This window comes from Lichenostomus cassidix, chromosome 6, assembly GCF_008360975.1.
Source record: "Lichenostomus cassidix isolate B80296 chromosome 6, HeHo_3.0, whole genome shotgun sequence".
NCBI classification, from domain to species: domain Eukaryota; kingdom Metazoa; phylum Chordata; class Aves; order Passeriformes; family Meliphagidae; genus Lichenostomus; species Lichenostomus cassidix.
In genome coordinates, this window is record NC_139487.1 from 24307972 (window position 1) to 24331261 (window position 23290).

A 23290-nucleotide genomic window follows, 5' to 3' on the forward strand; every position below is an offset into this window, starting at 1 on the left:
AAAAAGGAAAATGGCTTTATTTTCCCCCTAATCCTTGAAGGTGCTGCATGTGAAAACGTGGCACACTAAAATACTTGAGAGCAGCTTGCACTCTCTCTGCTGGCAGTGGGCTGTCTGTGCTGCAGCTGTGCTCTGGGCTAACACTGGCAGGAGCCTCTTGCTCCACAGTTATTTCAGAATGGGGTGTGGTGGAATAATATCTTGGAACTATCTCTGCTGTACCTTACCTGTTTTAGAGCCTCTTTCCATTCACAAACCAAATCCTCTAAAACTCTCATTAGCAAGTTGATAAAATTGGCAAACCATGTCAGGCTGTGAGTGCTGGAAAGAGCATCAACAGAGTGTTGATATTGCAAAGTGAAGTTCAGAGAATCCATATCAGATGATGTGAGGAAACCTTCTATGTACTTTTTTAATCTAACCATTTCCTGACAATCATCTCCAACTATAATGAAAAGTGACTGTAGTGACTGGTCTGTTCACTGATTTGTGTCTGCCTGCAGTATAGGTGCCTTCCAGCATTGTGCTCTTGGGTCTAATTGCTTCCTTTAGCGCTTCCTGTGGTCCTGGCAAGGTGTTGGTCTGGAGCCCATCTTCCTGTCCAGCCTGCACTGGAGGGTGAGCACGTGCCCTTAGTAGGTTTGTTTGAGGAGAGTGCTGTTGGCAGCTGTGTTGGTGGGTGACAGCATGGGCAGGGCTGCCTGTGTTTTACTAGAGCCTTCTCCCCGCTTTAGTTCTTTCACTGGTGGAGTGAGTGGGTGGTAAAGGGCAGGTCTGGCTGGCTTTTGGTCTTACCCTTTTTTCTTCCCCTGTGCTAAATGGTGGTTTTTCAGTGGTGAAGTGGCTCCTGAAGAGGATCCTTCTGGTGGGGATAGCACTTGGGGCAGCTTCCTGGAAAGCATGGATCAGCACCCGACAGCCACTCCATGTGTCCTGCTATCAAAAGTGAGGCTTTCCATCAGCCAGAAATGACCCAAAGTGTCCATAAATGCATTTCCCCAATAGATGGAGGTGTAAGAATGTTTGTCTGTGGAAGCCTGAGTACAAGGACACAGTTGGCACCTAAAGGAAGTGTGTGCAGAATGGAAGTGGGGTAGCTGCCTCAGCAGCGTAGGGATGGCTAGGCTGGTGCTGGGGGAGAGTTAGGTCGGCAGACACTTTTGGCACTTGTTCTCCCAAAGACTAGGGAAATTAATTTTACTCTTCTCTGGCATACTGTAGAGAAGTTCTCTTCAAGAAACAAATCTGCCAGCTGTAGAACAGAAGTAAAATTCTGTCATGGCTAACAAATCCTCTGGAGTTGGGTCCTACCTGCATACTTTCAATGGCTGTCACTGGCAGCAGTCGTCTCTGCTGAACGTAGCTCCAGGCTGGTTCTCACATGTTCAGAGTTAAAACAATACAATGCAGAACAGGTAGGTGTGAAAGGTAGCTTAGAAATACAATACTTGATATTAGTGCATTTCCAAGTAAAATTGCTGAACAGATAAGGTTCTTTTATTCTTATACAGATGCCTGCTGCTTGTATTTAACTGTGACCAAATGAACATCAACCACAAAATGAGGTTAATATGTCTGCACTGTCAATTGTGCCTCTTGTCAAGACAACAGATCAGTGCTTTCATTAAAGACAAGAATTATAGGACATGAGTTCTCCAAAAAGTTGTAGATGAACCTACAGTAGCTTTGTATTGACTGGTCCCAGTTAATTGTGTAAGGAAAAGGGCCCTAGTGGTTTTTCCAACGCCAGTTGCCAGGAGCATGGAAGGACAGTTTCTGGCTTTCAGGTGTGTAATTGCAGAAAGACATGAAAATTTAAAGCTGATGGCTGAGGTGCTGCTGGCACAGAGGCCTTGAGCTAATTGTCTTTGTAGATGTTGTGCGTGTGTCTTGTGACAGTCAATTGCAGCCAGGTAGGTAACCAGAGAGATTTTCTGTTACTCCAGTGTTCATGTCGGATGTTTGCATGTGTGTGCATCTTCTCCATAGAAACAGCAGAAATAATACTTAGAGAGTTCAGGGTGGAGTTCGTGTTGCTGCTGCAAGGGCAGGTGTTGAGCAGTGATGCACAGGAAGCAATTGAAGCTTGTTGGGAACACTGCTGAATTAAAGCAGAGGAAATGATCTAAATGAGGTTGTGTTTTGAAGCACACTGTGAAAACACAAAATGCTATTCTTGAGCACAGTTCCGAGTGAACCTGCAATCAGAGGCTAAGCCATAAGTTTCTAAGTGAAATAAAATCTGTCTTGTAAAAGTGTTCTGGGTGACAGCTTTCAGATGACTTGTGGTAGCACTTCTGCTGTCTCTTAAAAGTTTCCTCAAGCAGTGGTGTCAAAAAGGATGGCACTTGTCAGGACTGTTGATGCTACTCACAGCCCCAGGGGCAGCATATGACTTGCATGTCTTTCACTCTGCTCTGGCAGAGTGAAAATTAGGACTGCTGTGTTTAGTCCATCTTTCATGTGCTCTGTGAGCTCCTGATACACAGAGAAGTCTTCTGAAGAAGAGACACACAATTTGTGAAGTAGGAGGATGAGTATTGGTGCAGCTGGTGCTGGCTGGACAGAGGCTGGCCGGTCTCAGCACAGTCAATGTAAGATGTTTCTGCAGGGCAAACTTTGCCCCAGTGACCCCAGTGTTTTGCAAAGGACTGGGTTTTAACATTCAAAATACTGTATTAGATTCTGCTATTAAGTGCTGCTATGCATGTTTGTTTTTTTTTTAAATCAGATTTTGGACATAATCCAGTGTTTTTGAGTTCTGTTGCATTTAACTCGTCAGAATTCATCCTTGGTTTAAGGTTCTGAGCTTCTATTAGATGGACAGGTGGAAGTGATAGGGATTTAAATCAACAGTGTGAAGGGACGAGAAAGGAAGGAAAAAAAACCTAAAACCTTTAAACCAGTAGTCAAACAGTGCAATAGAAGTTGTTGCTGGTAGAGCTGTGTGTTAAATGTGGCACTTCTGACAAGTGTCTGTGCTAACAACCTGTATGTCCCTGCTGTGAAGCAAAACAACAATAAAAAAATTAGAAAAAAAAAAAAGGCAGTGAAATATGAACACAATGAAAGAACAGTGCAAGGAACCTGCAAAAATGTAGCAGAGGTTTGCAAAAACCCTTGGCTTCTTTTCCCTTCAAACCATGATGTTCTCTTCCTGAAGAAAAGAGGAGGAAGGGTGGTTCAAGTGGTTCAAAGACTGACTTCAGGGACTTTAAAAACAAAACAAGAGAGGTGAAGCAGTGTAATGCAGAGTGTTCAGTGTTTGATGTTTCTGTTTGTTCATACTGGCAACTTTTTCAATGCAAGGAAATATCAAGATAGATGGTTCTGACAAGCTGCTGGCTTTTCTGCTTCCGGTGAAGCTTGGTATTGCTAGTCCTTTAAGAGTAAGTTAATGCTTAGTTATAATGTCAAATTGAAAAATTACAGATGACATAAGCTGTGCTTCTGGAATGCACCAGATGTTTCTCAATTGTTTGGCATCCAGCTTTTATGGCTGGTGACATATTCATGGCTGATTCGTTGTGCTGAAAGCAGAACCTGAACCACTATGCTGATTTTTAGCCTTTCTAAAAACATTTGTAGTTAGTGTTCTGCCTTCCATCTTAGATTGTGGACTGAAGAATAGCCAAGTAAACACAGTTTTGAAAACCACATGTGAACTTAAGCTAGCTGATTCAGTTTATTTAAGAAAAACTTGAGAGTGATTGATTTTCAAGGCAGCATTTTCTCAGGATTTCTGTATCAAATAGTATTTTAAACTGGTTTTAGTTATTTTAGAGCTCTTGGGCCAAACTACCACTTGGACAAAATGCAAAGAAGTGTCTTCCAGTGGTCACTTTAGGAGACTTCAGACTTGCACTGAGGAAACTTCTGGCTCCTCAAATATTCCCTGGTCCAAGGTAACCCTCAAAAAATTCGTCAATAAATGATAACTTCAGTGAGAATGTTGCTAAGGTGCGTAGTTGTCCAATGAAACTTTTTTATTAGAACAGTTTCCTATATACATTTCTGTTTTTAAAGCAGATATTAATACAAGTTTGAAAGTCTTTTTAAGAAAGTTGGATGCACTTGAGAATTTAGCTTCTCTCTGTTATAACTTCAACTGCTACAGCTGGATCATAGTCTGGATTGTTACGTCCCTGAAAACGGTGTCACTCTTACCATAGAAAAAGCTCCAAAAAAAGGAAGAAAAAAATACTGTAACTCCTCCACGTAATTAAGTCTCTAAGTTGTTTTTAAATTCTGGTTAATTTGCTGTGCAACTGTTAGAAAGAATACTCTGGGTAAGGACTGTCCTTTTCCATCTCTTCTCATAACTTAAGAAAAATAAATCTCCATGTGATAACCATCTGCTAGGTACCTGTGAGAGCCTCAAAGGGAATCTGTTTTGCTCTACAGCATTTTCAGATTTGCTTTGCAGTAAAAGGGAATGGATGCATGACTTTTATTCTTACCACCCACATTGGGAAGTCTTCCACCGGCTCCGTGTATGAACTTGAATGACAATTATTCTTTAAAAACAGCTCAAGAGTTTACATAGATTGGCATTTGTATTTTCACTGTGCTTAGGTTACAGTAGCTGTGTTATCTCAATCTCCATATAGAGAGAAGGAGATGACAGAGAGATCTGAGAAAACAGAAGACAGCTTGATTCTTAGAATGTAGTTAGATGTGGAACTTAGGTGAAGCAATTGCGAGAAAACCACATTATTCTTACCTCTTTGGTTTTGCCAGCTGCCATTCCACAGTGGGTGATTGCAGGCATTCTCAGTGATTGGATTTAATAAATAGAACATGGCATCAGTGCAAATGTAGGTGTGCTGTGCACAGGAGCTGGGATCACCAGTTACCTTTTACTGTGCTGTTGCATTTGAGGGAGAATTCCCATCTTCTGTGGAGGAAATATTTAGCTGGGGCCTTTTAAATTGTTTAGATACTTCAGGTGCCTAAAGAATATTTCACTTGTGCTCATTCACTTTGATTCAAGGTGATCTCTAAGGGTGACTGTTCTTTCTATCCTTCTAAAGCAGGCTGGTTTCCTATGCAGAAAGGCCCTATTACAGCATTATGTTTTTGAAGACTACTGGGCATCTTAAGTTTAATTTCTCCTTGCTGCAGCTGTTGCTCTGTCCTACAGAAAGAAGTATAAACACCTCGCAGCACATGCTCTGATAGACACTACTGCACATCCTTGAAGGCAAACTTCAGTTGCTGTAAGAAGTGTGATTTCGTTTTACTTAAGCTGTCCTCCAGAGTCCTTTTGCCCTTGATTGGGTTAGCAGGCTGTTGGGAAGCCCTTCAGTGGCCAGACTGCCATAAGCTGGGTGTGGTTGCTCAGGTGTTGTGCCTGTCCCAGGAATCAAATGCTGCTGTGTTACAATTTGTGCAGCCCCTCATGGGGACTGTGTCCTCAATAAGCGTTTAACAAAGCATGCTGTAAAAGCAAGGCTGGGTTCTTGTCTAATGCTCATGTGAAACACAGCATTACTTACAAGACGTTAGGAGTACCAGGAGAAAGATCTTCTCTGATGACTGTGCTGTGGTAGCTGCTTGTACTTCTGTTCCCATTTCTAGGTTGAACTCTCACAACCAACAGAGTAGCCATAATAGGTGTAATCATATAATACTGCTGTTTCTTTAATTCCCTGTCAATAAGGGAAGAAAACATGCTTCTCCAAACTTGGAGTTTGTGGTTTTCTTGCCAAATTTAAAAAGAGGAATAGCACCCACAGCAGTGCAGAAAGCCACAAGCTGTATATGATAAACTAGGAAAAGCTGTATAATACAGAAAAGCTACTGTCATGTGAAAGCTGAAGGTAGAAGAGCCTTTCATGATAGCTATTCAATGGTAGTTTTAAAGCAAGCAAGCAAACAAAACTCCTTCGCCTGGTCCTACCTAGGACATTTTACCCAGTTGTTCTTGCCAAGCAGATGTCAAAGTGACTGTGAGCTGACTTTTATTTCCTGGCTTATCTGAAATGGGATAATACAGTCCAGTGTGGTTAAGGTATAGCTGATTGGGTTTCAAGTTCCAATTTTAATTCGGCATTTTCCAGACAAATGGACTTGCTTTGGATTCACTGAAGCCAAAGCAGGGCTTCTATTCATAAGCTCATTGCTTACTTTGGATTAGGTATAAAGTAAATAATGTGAATAATGCTGTTCTTTCATTTGTCCACTTAACTATGTAATGGATTTAGTTTTGTTTAGGAACAACAAATGCCAGGACAAGCAATAACTTGCTTGCTTCTCTCACTTACAGGAGATAAAACTGCTTCAGCAAAAGGTTTTCTTTTTCCTTGTTATTCCACAGTGGATTATGAAAGAATTGCATTTAAACCGCTACAGTACAGTTAGTATTTCCTTCATTTGAGGATGACAGCATGACTGCTTTTTCCAGGTATTGTCGTGGCAAAAATACCACCATTTCTAAGTTTTTGGATATCACCTTCTGCTTGCTTTCTCTGAGAGCAGAGGCAATAGACCCCACAGTATTTCCTATTCTGTCAGCTTGGCATGCTGATTTATTTTTTGGCCATGTAGGGCAGGGAAGGGGTGTGTGGTACATGAGCAGGATGGCTCCTTCCTGCAGCCCCCACGGTCTGTGTTGCTGTTGTAAAAACACATTCCAGGGAACTTGAAACTGAGGCAGAAATTGCAAGAGAGGGTTTGGGAAAGCGTGACCTGCTTGATTGTTCTTGATTTTTAAGATGATTGAACACCACTATTAAAATGAAACCCTACTCTTTTCTATGTTTCTGGGTTTTAAGTGTTAGTACAAAGTGTGTTGCTTCAGTTGCTTAGCCTGAAAAGATGTCATTAATAAGCAGGATCTGGTCCTTGGAAAAGGCAGGGGTTTTTGTTGATTTTATCCCTCCCTGGTGTTGAGAGTGAGTTGATCTATACCATGAAACAAGGGAGACAAGATACATCTTCCCTGTGTACTGCAGTCTCTAATGGGGCACTGGAAACTTGTGGAGGTTTGGTCATAATTTTATGTCGGAGCACAGCATTTCTGCTGGCAAAACAACAATGTTGCTTTTTATAAGAGAAACCATTTGCATGGGAAATATTATTTTTTGAGTAATAAATCCTCTGATTGTTGCACCCATCATTGAAGTAACTTTTTCCTATGGATCCTGTGCCTGAACTACTTATTCCTTGTGTACTGTGAGTTCTGGAATGGTCCTTGTGCCAAAGGCATGATTTTTTTTTTCCCTTCCCATTTAGGAACTAAAGAAATGTCTGAAGTTACCTATGCAGATATGCTCAAGCACTTTAAAATTCATCACAGGCGGTTCATTATGTGTACAGTTCAGCACTGTACATATTTTTTCCCTGATGTCCCTAATTAAAAATGAAGATGCTCAGTGATCAGTGTGCAGTCATTATTATCCCCCTGGCCCTCTCTGTGGAGCTCTGACTTTGGCAGTATTGTACCAGTGGGAGCTTCTAACTGAGAAAGAGGACTTAAGGAAACTGATCAAAATCAAAAGAGGTAGCTGGAAGAAGAATTAATTCCCTTTGGTGTCAGCCAGGTAAGGTGAGCAGCAAAGCTGAAGTTCTGTGCTTACCAACTAGAAGGGAGTGTTGTGATGAGTTGGAACAGTGCATCATGCTCTAAACTTTCAAAAAGTTGAAAATAAGCTTCTCTGTATACTTGATGTGATTGATTTACTGTGGGTAGTGCTGCAATATGTACAAGCAAAACTTTCCAATTTTTCAGAATTCAGTATGAAACTGCTAAGGTCTAAAATAGTTTGGGATTATTTTCACTTTCCTACTGGTTTTATTGGATGCAGGTCATCTCTCCATAAATTGATAGTGGCTTTTAACTTTTCCCCAGTCCAGCAGTGCATGTGTACATGCACTTGGGAGGCAGAGCTATAGCTGAAAGCAAATCAGAAGGCAGAATTGTGATAAAAGGTGTTTTTAGCAGTCACTAAAGAGGGTGAGATTCTTGACTAGTTTTCTGTGGAGAGTGAGAACTTTGGCAATTAATTCTCGTGGGTTTTTTTTTTCTCTTTGCTTTTCTTCAGAGCTGAAAAATCTGACTTTGGGACTGGCTCAACTAGAACTGTGTAGTAAAACCCTGGACAAATTGCTTTGTTTTTTCTGAGGCTTTACCTCAGCAGGCTGTCTAAGCAGAGATGATGTATTTTTGTGTGCCTAAGGTATGGTTTGAGGTTTTTCACTCCAGGGTTTATGCAAAGATTGTCTGCAACAGCAGATGCCAAACTTGCTTTGTGTTTGGTTTCAGCAAGTGGAGAGGATAATGGTGTGCCCAGTGTTCCTCTAACATTTCAAGCTATTCTGTTCTCAGTGGCACTGTTCTTCAGAATATGTAAGGGATGAGATTGGACCTTATGTTTTCATTGTATAACTTGCCATGAAGAGAAATATGTGTGTGGAGGAGGCGTAAGACAGTGAGTATCTGTGGCATCTGGGTAAAATTATGAACAATAAAATAGCTCTCAGCTGGAATTTCATGAGCAGCTAAACAGTGACCGTCTAGGGCATGCTGAATGAAAAGGACATGTCTAAAGTAAAACATGCTCACACAAGGAATGTCCCCACGGTCTGGCATGAAGCCAAGTGCATACTGAATTAGGTAACTGCTTTAAGTGTGAATGTTTCCCCACTTCAGTAAGATGTGCTTGTCCTTTGCAACAAGGAGCAAAACCAGAATGCTAATATAATAAAAAAAATGTAAAGCATTTTCAATTAGCATGCTGGTCTGTTCCCTTGTGCTTAGAGAATCAATGAAGTTTTTTCTAAGGAACAGAACATTTCCATAGTTGAATATACAGAAGACCCTGGAAATGCAGAAAGAATTAACAACCAGTTGCCTCTGGAAAACCTGCAGATCTTTATAAGCATTGTATAAATCTCAGATGTCTCATTCTGTGGAGATCATACAGACTACTGCAAATAGACTTGTTCTGAAGAATTGATATGAAGTGAAATACCAGCATGCACAATTTAAAGTTTTGGAATTTAAACACTGAAATTCCAGGGTCTTTTGTGTGATTACTTATTTCCAGCTAATCTTACTGTTCTTTTTTATAAACTTCAGAATGTTCCATGTAACCCAATTAGTTTCCCTATTGTGATTTTTGGGATCCCCTGTGCTTTTGCTTGTTCTGGGGTTTCACAGCTGGCTTTCTCTTGTAATCATATTCTACAGCCTAGTTACTGGAATTCCTAAAATAGGGCTGTGCCAGACCAAATTCATATCAAATTTGACTTGTAAATATGCAAAAACAGGGCTTTCTTTTTTTTTCTGGAAAGGGAAGATAGTGAAACAGAGTGCTTGTAAGCCGTCTTTTTGCAACGGGATAAGAAGGAAGGAAGGAAGAGTCTTACTGCCTTCGCTCACTCTTTGAAGTATTCAAGATGAAATATGTCTTACTCCTTTATGATGACTTTCCTCAGCAGAAGTAATACTGAAGGAAAAAAAAGGGATGTCAATTGGCTCAGTCCCCAGTGCTTTAGCAAGCTAACTTACCCATTCAGCTCTCCATGTGCAATTTAAAATTTTAATGTTTGACATAACTGGTTGCACAAACATTGCTTGCCTTTAAAGGCCACAGTGAAGCTATAGTGAGAAAAATGTGTGTTCTTTATGGTGTTGCAAGAAAAATGGTCACATAAATAGTCAATGCCTATCTCTGTAAAAAGGCTGTCTTGTTAAATAAGACTGTCACTAGCCTACTAGATAAAGGATTTCAGCTAATGAAGGAGTAATTAGAGCCTAGAAGGAAAAAGACCAGTGAGCTGTTTACGGCCCTACTTGTGTGGTTCTCATTGATTCAGAAATGGCTTATTGTATCTCTCCCCTGAGCATCCCTCAGGCCAGGGCTCCCCCAAACAGCCCTCTACTGTAAATAGGTGAAGTGCCAACGGGAAGGCTCAGAAATCTGCAGATATCCATAATCTTTTGTTCTGATATTGGTGATGCGCTGCCAGCAGCAAGTCCCTGCCAGAGGTGTGTTGACTTCTCTAATCTAATCCATGCTTACCATAATGATGTCTGTTTGGCCGTGGCTGGGGAAGGTATGAAGAGCAGAGTTCTCTCACTGCCCCCTGCTATTCTCTGAGGGAATCTTAATCTCCTGGTACATTGTGTCCTCTTGACACACAGCAGGAGATCTGTTGTCACTTTCTTCTAAGACTTGAATGAGACCTAAAGAAACTTAGTGACTCACCAAGCTGAACAGAGGCCAGTTTATTGGTGGAGCAAGAATTGACTGCAAAGGCCTACTAGACTAATGCCCCTGCTTTAGGGGTATCCTCTTGTCAGTTAACAACAGGTAGAATAGTTTGGGCTTGATTTACTGATATCTTATGCAAGTTAGGTAGTTTGGTCATTTTTCAATATGCCTTTACTGATTGAAGATGTGTCATCTTCTACATGGAGTAGCTTTAGTACTGTCTTCTGTTTCCTGAGGTTTAAAGAATCTTGTGGTTCTTTATGCTATTAATTGTGACTTCATGTCTTGCAGTCTAACAGAACAAGAATTCAGTGAGAAAAGTAAAGAAACATCGTATGGTCATCTTTGTGCTAAAGAAAGCTTGGGATCATATTGTGTCATTTCTGTGAACTGGTTTTATCCTGTAGATTTTTTTCTTCTGTCTCCCTTGATTCACCACATCTGGACACCAGTCAATAGTCTGAGGATACATCTGGTGTTGATCACTCTTTATAGACATTTAACTTGCATTTATATAATATTGGGTTTGTGCGGTGAGGAGTGACTAACTTCTGTCTTGTCTGGACTTGAAAGGATGTTATTTAGTATTCAGTTGATAAAACTGTTACTTATTTTGGATCAAAGTCTCCAGTAGCTTTCCATCAGTTCCAAAAGCTTCAGTTTCAGATGACTAATTGCCTTTAATCTGCTGTGTTAAGAATTTCTACATAATCTCTCTAAATTATTCATTAACTTTAGCACTAGAAACACTAAAAACTACTTCAAGCAGTTTAGACTTCACTGGACAACTCCAAGGTGTGCAGCTCTTGCCAAACTTGGTGTGCATGACATGCCTACAAACTTTGGGTCAGCTGTGGCAGGCATTGCTGGTGGTGGTGTGAATAAGTCACTTAATCTTTCAGGCCTTGTAATTGGAGCTTTCTTGCAAGTGAAGATGCTCAGCATCATGATGGCACTGATAAGGGGATTTACACTGGAGCAGTATCTTGCTGCTGGAAGCTGAATGTGAAGGGAGAAGTGTCACAAAGACATACCTGGGGAGACACGGTGCCAGCTGTTTGTTGTGAGCACATGGAGTGCATTGTGGCACCCTGGCTGACTGGCAGAGCCAGCAGAAGATGGGCTGTGTGGCAGCTGGCAGTGTCTGTCTAACCCATGTAGGAATATGGGAATGAGCAAGTTTTTTCTAGTCTCATAAGCATACTGAAACTACACTGGGAGTCCCAGAACTTCCCCCAAACCATAATTGCATAACACAGTCAAAATGGATGTAGAGCTAATAGGTCCCTGGATAAATTTTAATGAGCTTCACTTATTTTATACAACCAAATTTTAAATGAAAGTATTTTATTAATGTTAGGAAGTAGACTAACATACATTGGGCCTACTTCTTAGCTTTTTATGCTCTCATTGAGGAGGCCCATGAATGTTTAGCTGACTGTCTTTGCTGAGTAGGATGTTTGGTATCACCCTCTTGCATAACTGTGGTCTGTTTCTCTGGTCTTTTCCTCCAGGCTGGTTTGGTCAGTTGTGCCAGTGTGTGACCCATGCAAATGATCACTGCCCTTCACACTAACCTAACCATATGGAAAGATGGCAATGTTAGTGGATGCATAGTCTGAGGATCCCTTTCATCAATCAAGCATTGGCGTTTGAATTTTAATTTCTGTTGGATATGACTTAATCTGAAATGTAGTTTCTGTAAACTTTGATATTTAAATCTACAATACTTTATTAATGAGTGAATAATTATACCCTGAAAGATATTTACTTGAAGTAAAAGCAACTGAAATTGCAAGCTTCTGCTGCTTCAAAATAGTTCATGGAGGGTTTTTTGGGTTTTGTTGTAGTTTTTGGGGGGTTTTTGTGATTTTTTTTTTTTTTTTTTTTTGGTGGGGTTTTTGTTTGGTTTGGTTTGGGTTGGTTTTTTTTTTTTTGTTGTTTTGTTTTTAGTTTAGATGAGTAGGAAGGGCCTGGGTTTTGTTGGTTTTTTTTTTCCTCCCACAGAGTAAAATAAAACAAAAAGCCCAAGAAGGAATGGGGGAGTTAAAACAAATGTGAAATAAAATGTGATGAGACTAGAACAACCTTTACTGCTTTGGCTAGCTGTGTGACAAAGGCATTTTATTGGATTGTCCATATTACTATTTTCCAGACACTGTGTCAAAGGGAGTTGCTGACGGGTAATGCAAAGGAAAGAAATGCTTTTACTTTCTCAGTCCTTCCACCAGCAGACTTTCGCATGCATGTGTTAGAACTTTGTTAATGTGTTTTCTAAATGACTGCCTACTTTGTAGTTCTAATATGCACCTTTCTTTTAATTTTAGGTTCTGTCTTCAATTTGCTGACTCAAACCACAGATTCCGAGGAGAGGAGGGGAAGTGGAATAAAATACTCAAGTGCGAGAGGAAAAGCAAGACTAGCCAATGAAAATTACTGTTACTAAAGTCTAGATTGCTCTCACACATAGTGGGGGGAAAAAATTGCTGTCTGTTGAAAGCTTGCAAAATTACTTTTGCAGATTTCTCTCACAAAAGCTTCAAATAAGCTAAACCACTTCAACTAGGGCTGAATTAGGAAATGGAAATATGATTCCTTGCTCGTGTCTGCCGTCTTCCTCCCCCTCTGCAGGTTTTTTTTGTTTGGGGTAGGAAATCCTGAACAAATTGTATGGCGTCAGCCAGACTTACAGTTGATGGTTATGGATGACATAGGAACTTCAGATTTACATCTCTGCAATGACACCTGATTAAGGCAAAGCTTGAAAACTGCTCATCAGCTATGTACCAGAACTTGCAGTAGCTATTACAGTTGTGTTTTCTCTCTTTTTCTAAGACTTAAAGTCTGGGGTGATGGTCCCTGGAAAGCAAGAGCAGATAAGTCATCTTTTAGGATTGGAAACAGAAATAATATGAGAATGCCCAGAAGAGGCTTAGTAATTCAAGCCAGGACTCGTTGGCTATTGGTGGGCCTTGCTTTGCTATTCAGTTTAGTCTTGCTCATGTATTTGCTGGAGTGTGCTCCACAAACAGATGGTAATGGATCTCTGCCTGGTGTCGTAGGCGAAAGCATGGGTAAAGAATACTATCAAGCTCTCTTGCAGGAGCAAGAAGAGCATTATCAAAACCGAGCTACCAGTCTGAAACGTCAGATTGCCCAGTTAAAGCAAGAGCTTCAGGAAATGAGTGACAAATTGAAGTCCCTGCAGGAAAAAAAGACCCCAAAGGTCAATGGTATGAACTACCAGGGCACCAAAGAACAAACATCCAATGATCTCCTAGAGTTTCTTCATTCCCAGATTGACAAAGCTGAGGTGAGCGTGGGGGCCAAACTGCCTAGCGAGTATGGAGTCATTCCTTTTGAAAGCTTTACATCCATGAAGGTGTTCCAGTTGGAGATGGGGCTCACACGGCATCCAGAGGAGAAACCTGTTAGAAAGGACAAACGAGATGAATTGGTGGAAGTTATCGAGGCTGGCCTAGAAGTTATCAATAATCCAGATGAAGAAGATGGACAAGATGAAGATGATGGAGTAGGAGACAGGCAGCTATATAGTGAAAATGATTTTATAGAAGGTATGTTTATTTCATGCTTCCCAGCCCATTAGCAGAATATCACAACAGGCATTAAATGGTGTTTGGAGTTTTAGGTGTTTTACCTACTTGAACAGAGTCTTGAAGAGTGATTACGCAATAACAACCTTTATTTCTGATTATGAGAATATTACTGCTTCATTATCTTGTGTTTCTAGTGGAGTAACAAATGCATTTCAGAATGGCTCACCACAAGAGGTGTACGGGGGAAGCTGTATCTGCTTAAAGTACTGATGCATTCGTAATTGATTGTAGCTACAGTCAGTGTGACACAGCTGCTTATGGTACTAAATGACTGAAGGACTTCCAGGGAAACTGATGGCAGTGGGAGGGAGAAATTGATTCATCTCTCTTGTTCCTGACTAATTAAGCAATCCAGCATGAAGCTACATGGGTTTTCTTCGCCCGTCTCTATGCCACTTGTAGTTAGTATTCATGCATTTGACTCTCTTAAAGCTGGCATACTCATACTGGAGGGAGAGCATTGGTAGGGTGTGTGCTGATCCTGTCAGCTGAAGAACTTGGTGTCCTGAATAGACCTTTCATGATACACTAATAATGGGGTCTGCTAAGCTGTGCAGCCTTGAAGTGTTCTGTTGTCCTCTCTTCAGTTTTGTCTCAGTGCCTGTAAGTTTAATTTCAGAACACACACTATTGTAAAGGCATATGTAGTAGTTAAACTTCCAACACCTAGTAAGGCCCTTAAAAGATGCAGTAGTGACAAATCCCATAACGTGGTTTTCAAGGTAAGGTCTCATCCTGATGGAGATAAGTATTATCAAAAACTGCCCTAGTACCTCTTCTTTATACTTAGAGTATTAAATACAGTTCATGCTGCCATAAAATAACCAAAGGGTGGACCATGTTATAAGATCATTACTGTAGAAGGGATTCTGGATCTCAACTGATGTCTGCTCTATTAAGCAAACATGCTGGAGAAAGGTACCACTGGCCTTGAAATAAAGGGTTCTTTCAGTCTCAGATGATGTAATTGGCCTGTAATGCAAAAAGTCTCTACTTTTAACAGCTACTGTGTTTAAAGTTTGATGCAAGTACTCTGCTTCATTCCAGAAGGTGGAGCAGGGCATGGAATCCACTCAGCTGGGTCAGTGCAACACAGCCAGTGCTGTGTTAGGCTCTTGGTACAGTTCTCTTTAAAAGCCTATCATTTTGTCCAGGGGTAGTCACTCCTGCACTCTTTTAATTGTTTTATTTCTACATTAGGTATTCAGCTGCTTTTCCATTGCTGTTTAGGTACTGCTTGTACTCTAGTGGATTTTTATTTTACCATGACTGAAATAGCTGTTGATTTTTTTAGTGTCCTGCCTTTAATGACAGACTTTCAAGAAAGCAAATAGTTTTAGGGCCTTAGAATTATATTTAATACTTCTGCCTCTATTCACACCAGTATTTGTTTTTGGAAATCAACCTAATTTTCTTTTGCTGTAAAGATAGCAGCTTTAATCTCAGGGTTACAGGAACTATAGGGAAAGACAATTATTTTATGCTGCATGTGGGTGCCATAGTGTTATCTATATCTATTTGTATCTTTCTTCAGACAGAAGTTGTGGGCTGTGTGGGTATTCTGTGGGTTTTTTATGTGCAAACACTACCGGTTAATTTAGCCAGCAAAAAGGCAACTTCTCAATGATAATATGTTTTTCCCCATCCCTGTTTTTCCAAAACTCAGAGGTAAGAAGTAGACCCAGCCTGTATTGGTACATGCAAGTCCCGTGCCCTGCAGCCTCCTGAGTGGGCGCTGGCACTCTGCCTCCATGGCCTGGGCATCCTCTTTTGATGGAAGTCCATGTGGAAAGCTGATGCCTTTCTGTTTATAAAATACTGCTCCCTTAAGCTGTCACAAGCTGGTAGGTTTAAATTGCATAGCAGACTTGGTGTATCAGCTGAAGTCAGGACAGGTCCCATAACTGTCCTAAGAGCACATCTAAATTGTTGCTGGACTAGTGTTGCTCATGTAGAGAAATAGTCTTTTTAAAGCTAGCTCAAGTGAAAAATAATTTAAGTTCTGCATCCTCTTCAGTTGATAATTATTTTGTAATAAGTGGTTTGTGGCTAAGACTAGAATAGTGTGCAATTTGAAACTGGAGGCTGAGAAACTTGATGTGTGGTTCATTTTTTTTTCCATTCTGGGACAAAAGAGAAAACATGGTACTGCATTAGTTAATACATAACCATCATATTTTATGTCAGTATAGATAAGCTGATTTTATCTTCTGACTTGCAGGATTTTTGTTCTCAAACTTCTACATATCTATCTTCAAAAACTTACCCACAAAAACTGTGCTACAATAAATAGGCATTTTTATTCTAAAGTGTCTAGCTTCTTACCTCAACAGGTTAAATTTTTCTATTAGTATTTGTTTCTGGGAATTATGTCTGCTCTTTTCCTAGACTGGTGAAATAGTAGACTAAACTTTGAACTATGTAATTTTTTGGTGATACACACTTTAAGGTACTCTCACCTTAGAGAATTTAGTGATGATTTAAATAAGTTTAGAATATATTTTCTTATAGAGAGTTTTACTTAATGGTGTCTTTTAATGTCTGCTGAATACGTCTGAAATTCTTTCCCAGAGTTTTTGTTGCCTCTGATGCCTAGTCAGTGAAATACCACTTTCTTCATTTGAAAAAAGGTCAAGAATTTTACTTTTTACTGTGTTTTGGGACCTACCTGTATTAGAGTAACTTGAGACAACAAATACTAATAACTTGAATTTAAAATTTATCTGCTTTCTCTTTTATAAATAGAACTTTCCTAAATAAACTTTCTTCTGAAAAAGTACACTTGATTAGTCAATGATACTCATGGTAGTCTGAATCTACTGATTTTATTACTCTTAATATTGCATAGGCAAAAAAAGTTCCAAATACATGCTGATGGATGTGAACTTTCTTGTTGCCACCTTGTATTTTGCTCTGTGTCCTCAGTTTAACTGTTCATGCAGCTGCCTTGCTGCATGCTCATCCTCTGTGGTCTCTGCATGAAGATAATTCTGTCTCCTACCAGTGGTGCAAGGAGGCTGTATCCACAACAGGGAGCCACCTGTCCAAGTGCTTTCTGAAATGATGTTACTTAGTGTTGCAAGACAAAGTGATGATCCAAATCTGTTTTGGAATTGTGGTAAGGCAGAGCTGCCACAGCCACATCATGGTTATGTGCAGGCTTTGAGCAATAACACTGTGTAAAAAAAAAAAATTCTAAGTATACATTACAATTAGAAAGATACTTTCTGAAAAATTTGAATTATTTTTTCACAAAGCTCAATTGACTTGTTTTGCTGATGAAGAGAAAACCAGCAAATTTCTCAGCTCTGCTTGCTGTACCTGTTTTCCTTTGCAGCAACCCATAATGAAACTTCCAGAATTCTAAGATTAACCGAATAAAAATCTGACCTGAAAAAAGCTCTTGTTCTGTGGTTGCTGTTTGAGAAACACTTTGAAGTTGTTTTTTTTTTCCTAGTGTTTCCATTACATCTAAGTGTATGAGAAACAAGAGTATCCTATTCCCTGTGGATGAAGAGTATCTCTAGAGAGGATAAAAGATGCAATTTTACATATTTTTACAAATGAATGGATTTAGGATTACAAACAATGGACCTAATTGCTGAACTGTACATTCTAAGGTAGTCCTCAATTAAAAATAGGTTTCTTTTAGATCAGTATTTGATAATGCTGAGAAAGGGAGGGTAGTTGAGAGGAGATAATAGTATTACCTTTGTCTGTTCCCTTTCTCCAGAAGCCAGGGACATTAAATCTTAAATGGTGATAGAGGAGCCTTGAGAAGCCTTCATGGACATCTGTACTTTACTATCAGTGTAACTGGCTTATTGGGTTTACATTTATCAGTGAAACTGGCTTTTTCTGTCAAGAGATTAAGAGCTCTTCCATTGCACAAACATTTAAAATTAACCTTTAAAAAAACAGAAGCATTAGCATGTTTTCAAAAGCTATTTAGCAATTAGCTAATCACTAATAAAGGTCTTGTCATTGAATGTCTAGCAGTGCTGTTTGGGTCCATCTCTCCTGTTTATGTGTTGCCAGTTGGAACTGGGCAAAGTCTAGAAACTTTCTTTGGGTCTACGTCTAAAGGGAAGACCCCACCCATCCTTGGCATGTAAAAATCCTTTTCCCATGCTGCAAGCTTAAGGTCAAAACTCTTCCAAAGTCCTTGCCATCCATAGGACACAGTGTCCTTTTGTGTGTGCTGCATAAGACCAGAAACTGGCCACTGCCCTGGGAGCTTCAGTGGAGAATTCACCAAAAAAATAGGTCATACATCTTACATTCCATAGACCAAACACTTTCCTGGTAGTTGTAAAACAAGTAATAGTATTCAAGGCAATTGAGGAACAGCTTTTTGGCTTTGATAGTAACTGATCCCCAGGATTCCTGTGTTTAATTTGTTTGGTGAGAAACAATTTCTGCAAAGGGAGTAAAGCTTCATGGACCAGGAATAGCAGCCGTTAAATTATTTCTGCTGCTTTTTACCTCTTTGCTTGTGGAGTTCTAGTTTGGATGGCAGCCCAGTGTATGCTAGTTGGAAGGTGAGATAACAGGTTTTATTAAATGAGTCAGTTCCAAGTGTTAAAAACCTGAATATACTAAGAAGTAAACCAGATGTGGGTTCTTTTTCTGGCTGTTCTCAAATCTGGCTTCTGTGTATAGAAACTTTAGTCCCCTAAAAGTATTCAAATTAGTAGATTAGCAGCAGAAGTTAGCTCATAGTAAGGAGAATAACTCGAGGAGTATATACTTACTATTTAAAGGAAGTGTAGCATGTTGAGATGCAGAAGTTTGTAATCTTGTATTTCAACAATTGCATGTTTGCAAGGCGCTATTCAGATTTGAATTTGCATATTAAGGTCTTGATAAAGTTAAAGCAGTGGGTTTTGCTCTTAGTTTTTTTTAAAATTAATCTAGAATTTTTTATTCTGTACTCCAGCTTTTTGTTGTAGACTGACATCTAAGCTTATCCTTTGATTAAAGGTAAGCTATTGGCAGCTCACATGCTTTTTAAAAACTTCACTTATGTTGTAAATTGTATTTTTATCTGTAAATAGCTATGGGATATTAGAGAAAAGAATAAAATACAAAATACTGAATGTTAATTTCCCTGGAAGTACTGGTGCAAAGTATGTGCAGTATATTACCTGAAAGCATTGTGGTGCATCAGCTGCTTCATTAACCAAGATGCTGTTTTCAAGCTACAGTGCTGGACTATGCAAAACAAAGGGGTGGAATGGAAAAGGATTGAGAGGGATTTAAAATCTTTTGCTGCTTCTGACAGTCAGCATTGTGGACTTCCTTTGAAATACCATTTTCAGTACTTGTAATTAATAATGATTTAAAAATAAGCATTAAAATATGGTGCATACTTTATGCATCTCTGTGCTGACAAAAGGGTAAATGTGAATTTCCATCTTTTCAAGGAGAACACTGCAGAATTTTGTTCAAAGGGTAAAAGCATCTCAGTTAAAGGGTCAGTCACCATTGGCTTCCAGCGTGGTGGAGCAGCTTGTTCTGCTACACCATGTGCCCCACATACCCTCTGTGCTGGTCATCCACATTTCCTCTTGTGTCTGACAGTGCACATGCTTGTCCACAAGAAAGAGTGGATTATGGAGCTGAGTATGGGAGGGGCATGAGGAGCTTCCTGTAAAAGAGAGACTGCTGGGCAGCAGGAGGGAACAGCAGTGAATGCATCTGGGTTTGGTTTGGGGATGGAGGCTGGAGCAGAGGAACACAGAGTCATGTAGATTTAGGGAAAGGTTTCTTTGGAAATGGAATCTGGGATGTAGAGAAGGAAGTAAGGTCAAGGTTGTGTGCACATTGCTTTGCTTCTTGTATTGAAAGGGAAGGGAACATGGAGGAATACTTGGCCTGGGGATAGGGAGAGACACAAAGCTTTATCAAACTTCTTTCTGGTTCCTGAGACAGTCAAACCCAAGCTGCTCTAAGGCTGAGAGCTGCTCCTGTGACATACTTTGTCCAATGTTTATTTCAGTTGCAAAAAAGACAACAACAAAAAGGACAATATCAGTGCTGGGTACAAAAGATAGCCCTTTGTGTCATCAGTATGGCTTGTCTGCTCTATGCCCTGCCACCACCTGCTTTCTGGGTGGGAGGCCTGGGGGGATTTCAGCTGCTGTGGAGACTGGAGCAGTGGAGACTGGCTTGGAGAAGGGGAAGTTCAGGCCAGCCAGGTGAATGGAAATACGTCATGTGAGGACAGGGGTGTTCATCACACTTGGGAATATGCAGCTGTTTGTAACTTTCTCAGTGGTCTGGGTGGCCAGTTAACTGCAATGTAACGCCAATTCATGGCATAGTTTGTGTTCCTTCTGGATAATACATCTTTTCCTTGCTGCTGAGAGGAGAGCAGAGATGGGATGAACATAAGGCATTTTTGTTGAAGGATTTTTCCTGTCATCCTTTCTTACTCTCAGGTTAGTATAGATATTGAATTAGCAACACAGAGGTTAGTTTGGCCAAAACTAGAGATGAGACTCAGTCCTTTCCTGTGTGGTGTAAAATTGCAGTGTTGGTTTAACTTGCTTCCTTGATGGTCCTCAAATTAAAGAACCATGTTCTGAATGGGACAGATTTTTCCTACCCATTAGGAGTAAAATATCTCTCAACAAATAGTCTTAACATGTTACAGCCACATAGAAAATGTGAAACACCACTGCCTTGTTTACCAGATGGAAAGCACTAACTACTGGTCAACAGTGAAAACACTTTTAAAGCATTCCAGCGTTATCACACAGGTTTTCTTGTTTAGATGCCACATGTCAGATTTTGCAGACTTTGTCAAGGAAGTTACTGTCATTCGTTCTGCCCACAGAACAAATTGTACTTTGTTGTGCTGATTACTGGCCAGATGATCTCAGATTTTACTGTGGACTAGCTCAGTGCTGGATTCTTACTGAAGGGCTTAAGAGCAAGCGATATTAGATTTCAGCCATCCTTTTCCATAGTAAATAGCTGAATTCCCTTTTTGTTGGGAAGACCCAATGCTAATTCTGTCTGAGAAGTTGTCATAGGACCATGAAACCTGTTGTCTCTAAGAAGCAGAGGAACCTGGCATTTGTTTGGGATTGTTTTTCAGGTCTGACCTAGAGTGATAGAAGGGTGGCTGTGATTGATTTCAGTTTGTGGAAATTTTGTATGTTTTTAAGAGAAGCCCAGAAGTTTTGCCCTCACTTCTTTAGTTCTTAGGAAATCAGTGTTTCTGAAATACAATTGCTGGGATCTTTGACTTCACATATTGCTTGTGTGACTTATTCTTCAGGTTACTATCGTACAGAAAGAGATAAGGGGACACAGTATGAGCTGTTTTATAAGAAGATGGATGGCATGGAGTACAGGCATGTCACCTTGTTCCGACCTTTTGGACCCCTCATGAAAGTGAAGAGTGAAACGGTCGATATTTCTAGATCGATCATTAACATTATTGTTCCTCTTGCTGGAAGAACTGAGGCATTTGCACAATTTATGCAAAACTTTAGGTAGGTGCCTGAGATTGTATAGTGAGCTATGTTGCTGATTTTCAGTATTTTGTTTCCTTTTCAAAATGAATTCCTGTTGTGGTTGATTTGCAACAGAACCAACGGTTCCAACATTGTGTGCAACTGCCTTGAGATGTTTGTAATTGAACCTACTGTATGGAGAAAACATTCCTTCTAAGAGGATTTAAGAGATTCTCAAATTGCAACAAAACCCCTTTTTGACCAAATGCCAGGGTCATTGTGAACCTGGACACAGACAATCTCAAACATAATTTTTGTATTTACATGAGTTGTAGAGTGCCTGTTTATAAAATAAAGTATTGGAATGTGACACACAGTATTGGAACATTTTGATTCAAATGAGAAAGATGGGGAGAGAAGAGGGAAAAACGTCTTTCCTTGTTTTCTTTGAAGCCATTTGATGTCTAACCAGAATACTTAAATCTGCTAATACTTTTTAATGCAGTAGCTTTTTAAGTACCTGAAGTTTTTTGTTGTGTTGCAAGTAATTATTAATATCAGCTTATTTTTGTGATTATAGGGATGTGTGTATTCATCAGGATAAGCGTGTTCACCTGACAGTGGTGTACTTTGGACAAGATGGTCTATCAGAAGTAAAAAGCATCCTGGAATCTGTAGCTAGGTAAGTGTATCAATCCAACATCAGTTATTACAAACAATATTAATTGGCATTTTAAATAGTTGTAAAGATAATGAAAAAAAACCCAATAAATTAATACTCTGTTGCAGGTTACTAGGAAATGTGAGCTTTATTTACTGTACACTATGGTATGGTTGGCATTTTACAGCTTAGTTTGCAAAAGTTTCCTGAAGACTACTAAAAATCAAGTTATAGCCGGAAAAGACTTTGAGGTTTCTATCTGACAGTCCAAAAACCATCAGGGGTGAGTTTTGCAGTGGATGTTCAGTCATGCTAACAGATTCGTCAGAGATTAAGTTCTTTGAAACTGGGATGTACATTTCAATAGTGACTTCACTGGAGAGACAATTTACAAAGTAGGCACAGGTAGTGGCACCCTTTACCCTATAGCCAAAGGGCTCCTTCACTACCTGAGCCCTTGTGCTCATCCCTGAACTGGGAGCCAGTTACCCTGGAGCTCTCATGTGGTCCCTGTCTCACCATGCTGGCCGAGCTCTTCTCAGTCACAGAGATTAGACACAGGCTACTTTGTCACCAGCTTGTGACGTGCACAGGCATCTTGTAGGAAGAGAGGAGAGAATTTCTGCCTTTTTTGCTGCAGTCTCCCTAGCACCTGCTGTGTGCTGGACCCCTCCATTTTTGAGGCCTCTGCTCCCTGCCCTGCTCCTTGTGAGATGTCCCTCAGAGCACTGAGTGAGTCCTGCAGACTCACTGGGCATTTAGCTGTTTTTTTGTCTTTTTGGTGGTGCTGCTGTTGAGTATCTTCACTCTGTTATCTTCAAGCATTTTCCTCTGAAATGTGTCTGAAGTAGACACAACTTTGCTTGAAGATATTCTCTGGGTGTGTTTGCAGTCTCCGTTTGCTGCTCCTTCCCTTTTCTGCCATGAGTACAGGCCTGTGTGCTGCTGGTAAATAGGGAGGAGAAGCAAAGTGACTGGGTTATGGTGGCACCACCACACAGATGGCCTTTGCCACATGAGTTTGGTGGTGCCAGGACTGGCTCCTCCTCACTCTCTTCTGTGAGCTGGTGAAGACAGATACTGCTCTGTTAGTCAGGACTTCTTAGTTTGTGGGGACAAATTTTAGATACCACTGTAATTCAAGAGACTATTTTAATTCATGTCAGTTGACAAAAGGCCTTTTAATCTGACTGAAGGATTAAACACAAAGTGAAGTTACAAAATAAGACTGGTATCTATTATTTGATAAAATAGACAATTAATTGTAACAGTTCCTTTTTTTTCCTCATTCTGATCACTGTTTTTCTTTTTGAATTTCTGGAATTA

The 23290-nt window shown here is 40.1% G+C and overlaps 1 protein-coding gene across 1 annotated transcript in view; it reads left to right on the plus strand.

The window, feature by feature from the left end:
• CSGALNACT2 (chondroitin sulfate N-acetylgalactosaminyltransferase 2) overlaps positions 1-23290 on the plus strand; it is a 32773-nt gene that overhangs the window by 3218 nt on the left and 6265 nt on the right. Inside the window, exons 2-4 of the mRNA XM_085064055.1 lie at positions 12548-13795; positions 21126-21342; positions 21884-21985. Coding sequence (XP_084920181.1) covers positions 13132-13795; positions 21126-21342; positions 21884-21985 — 983 coding nt within the window. The 5' untranslated portion in view covers positions 12548-13131. The remainder of the gene's footprint in view (positions 1-12547; positions 13796-21125; positions 21343-21883; positions 21986-23290) is intronic.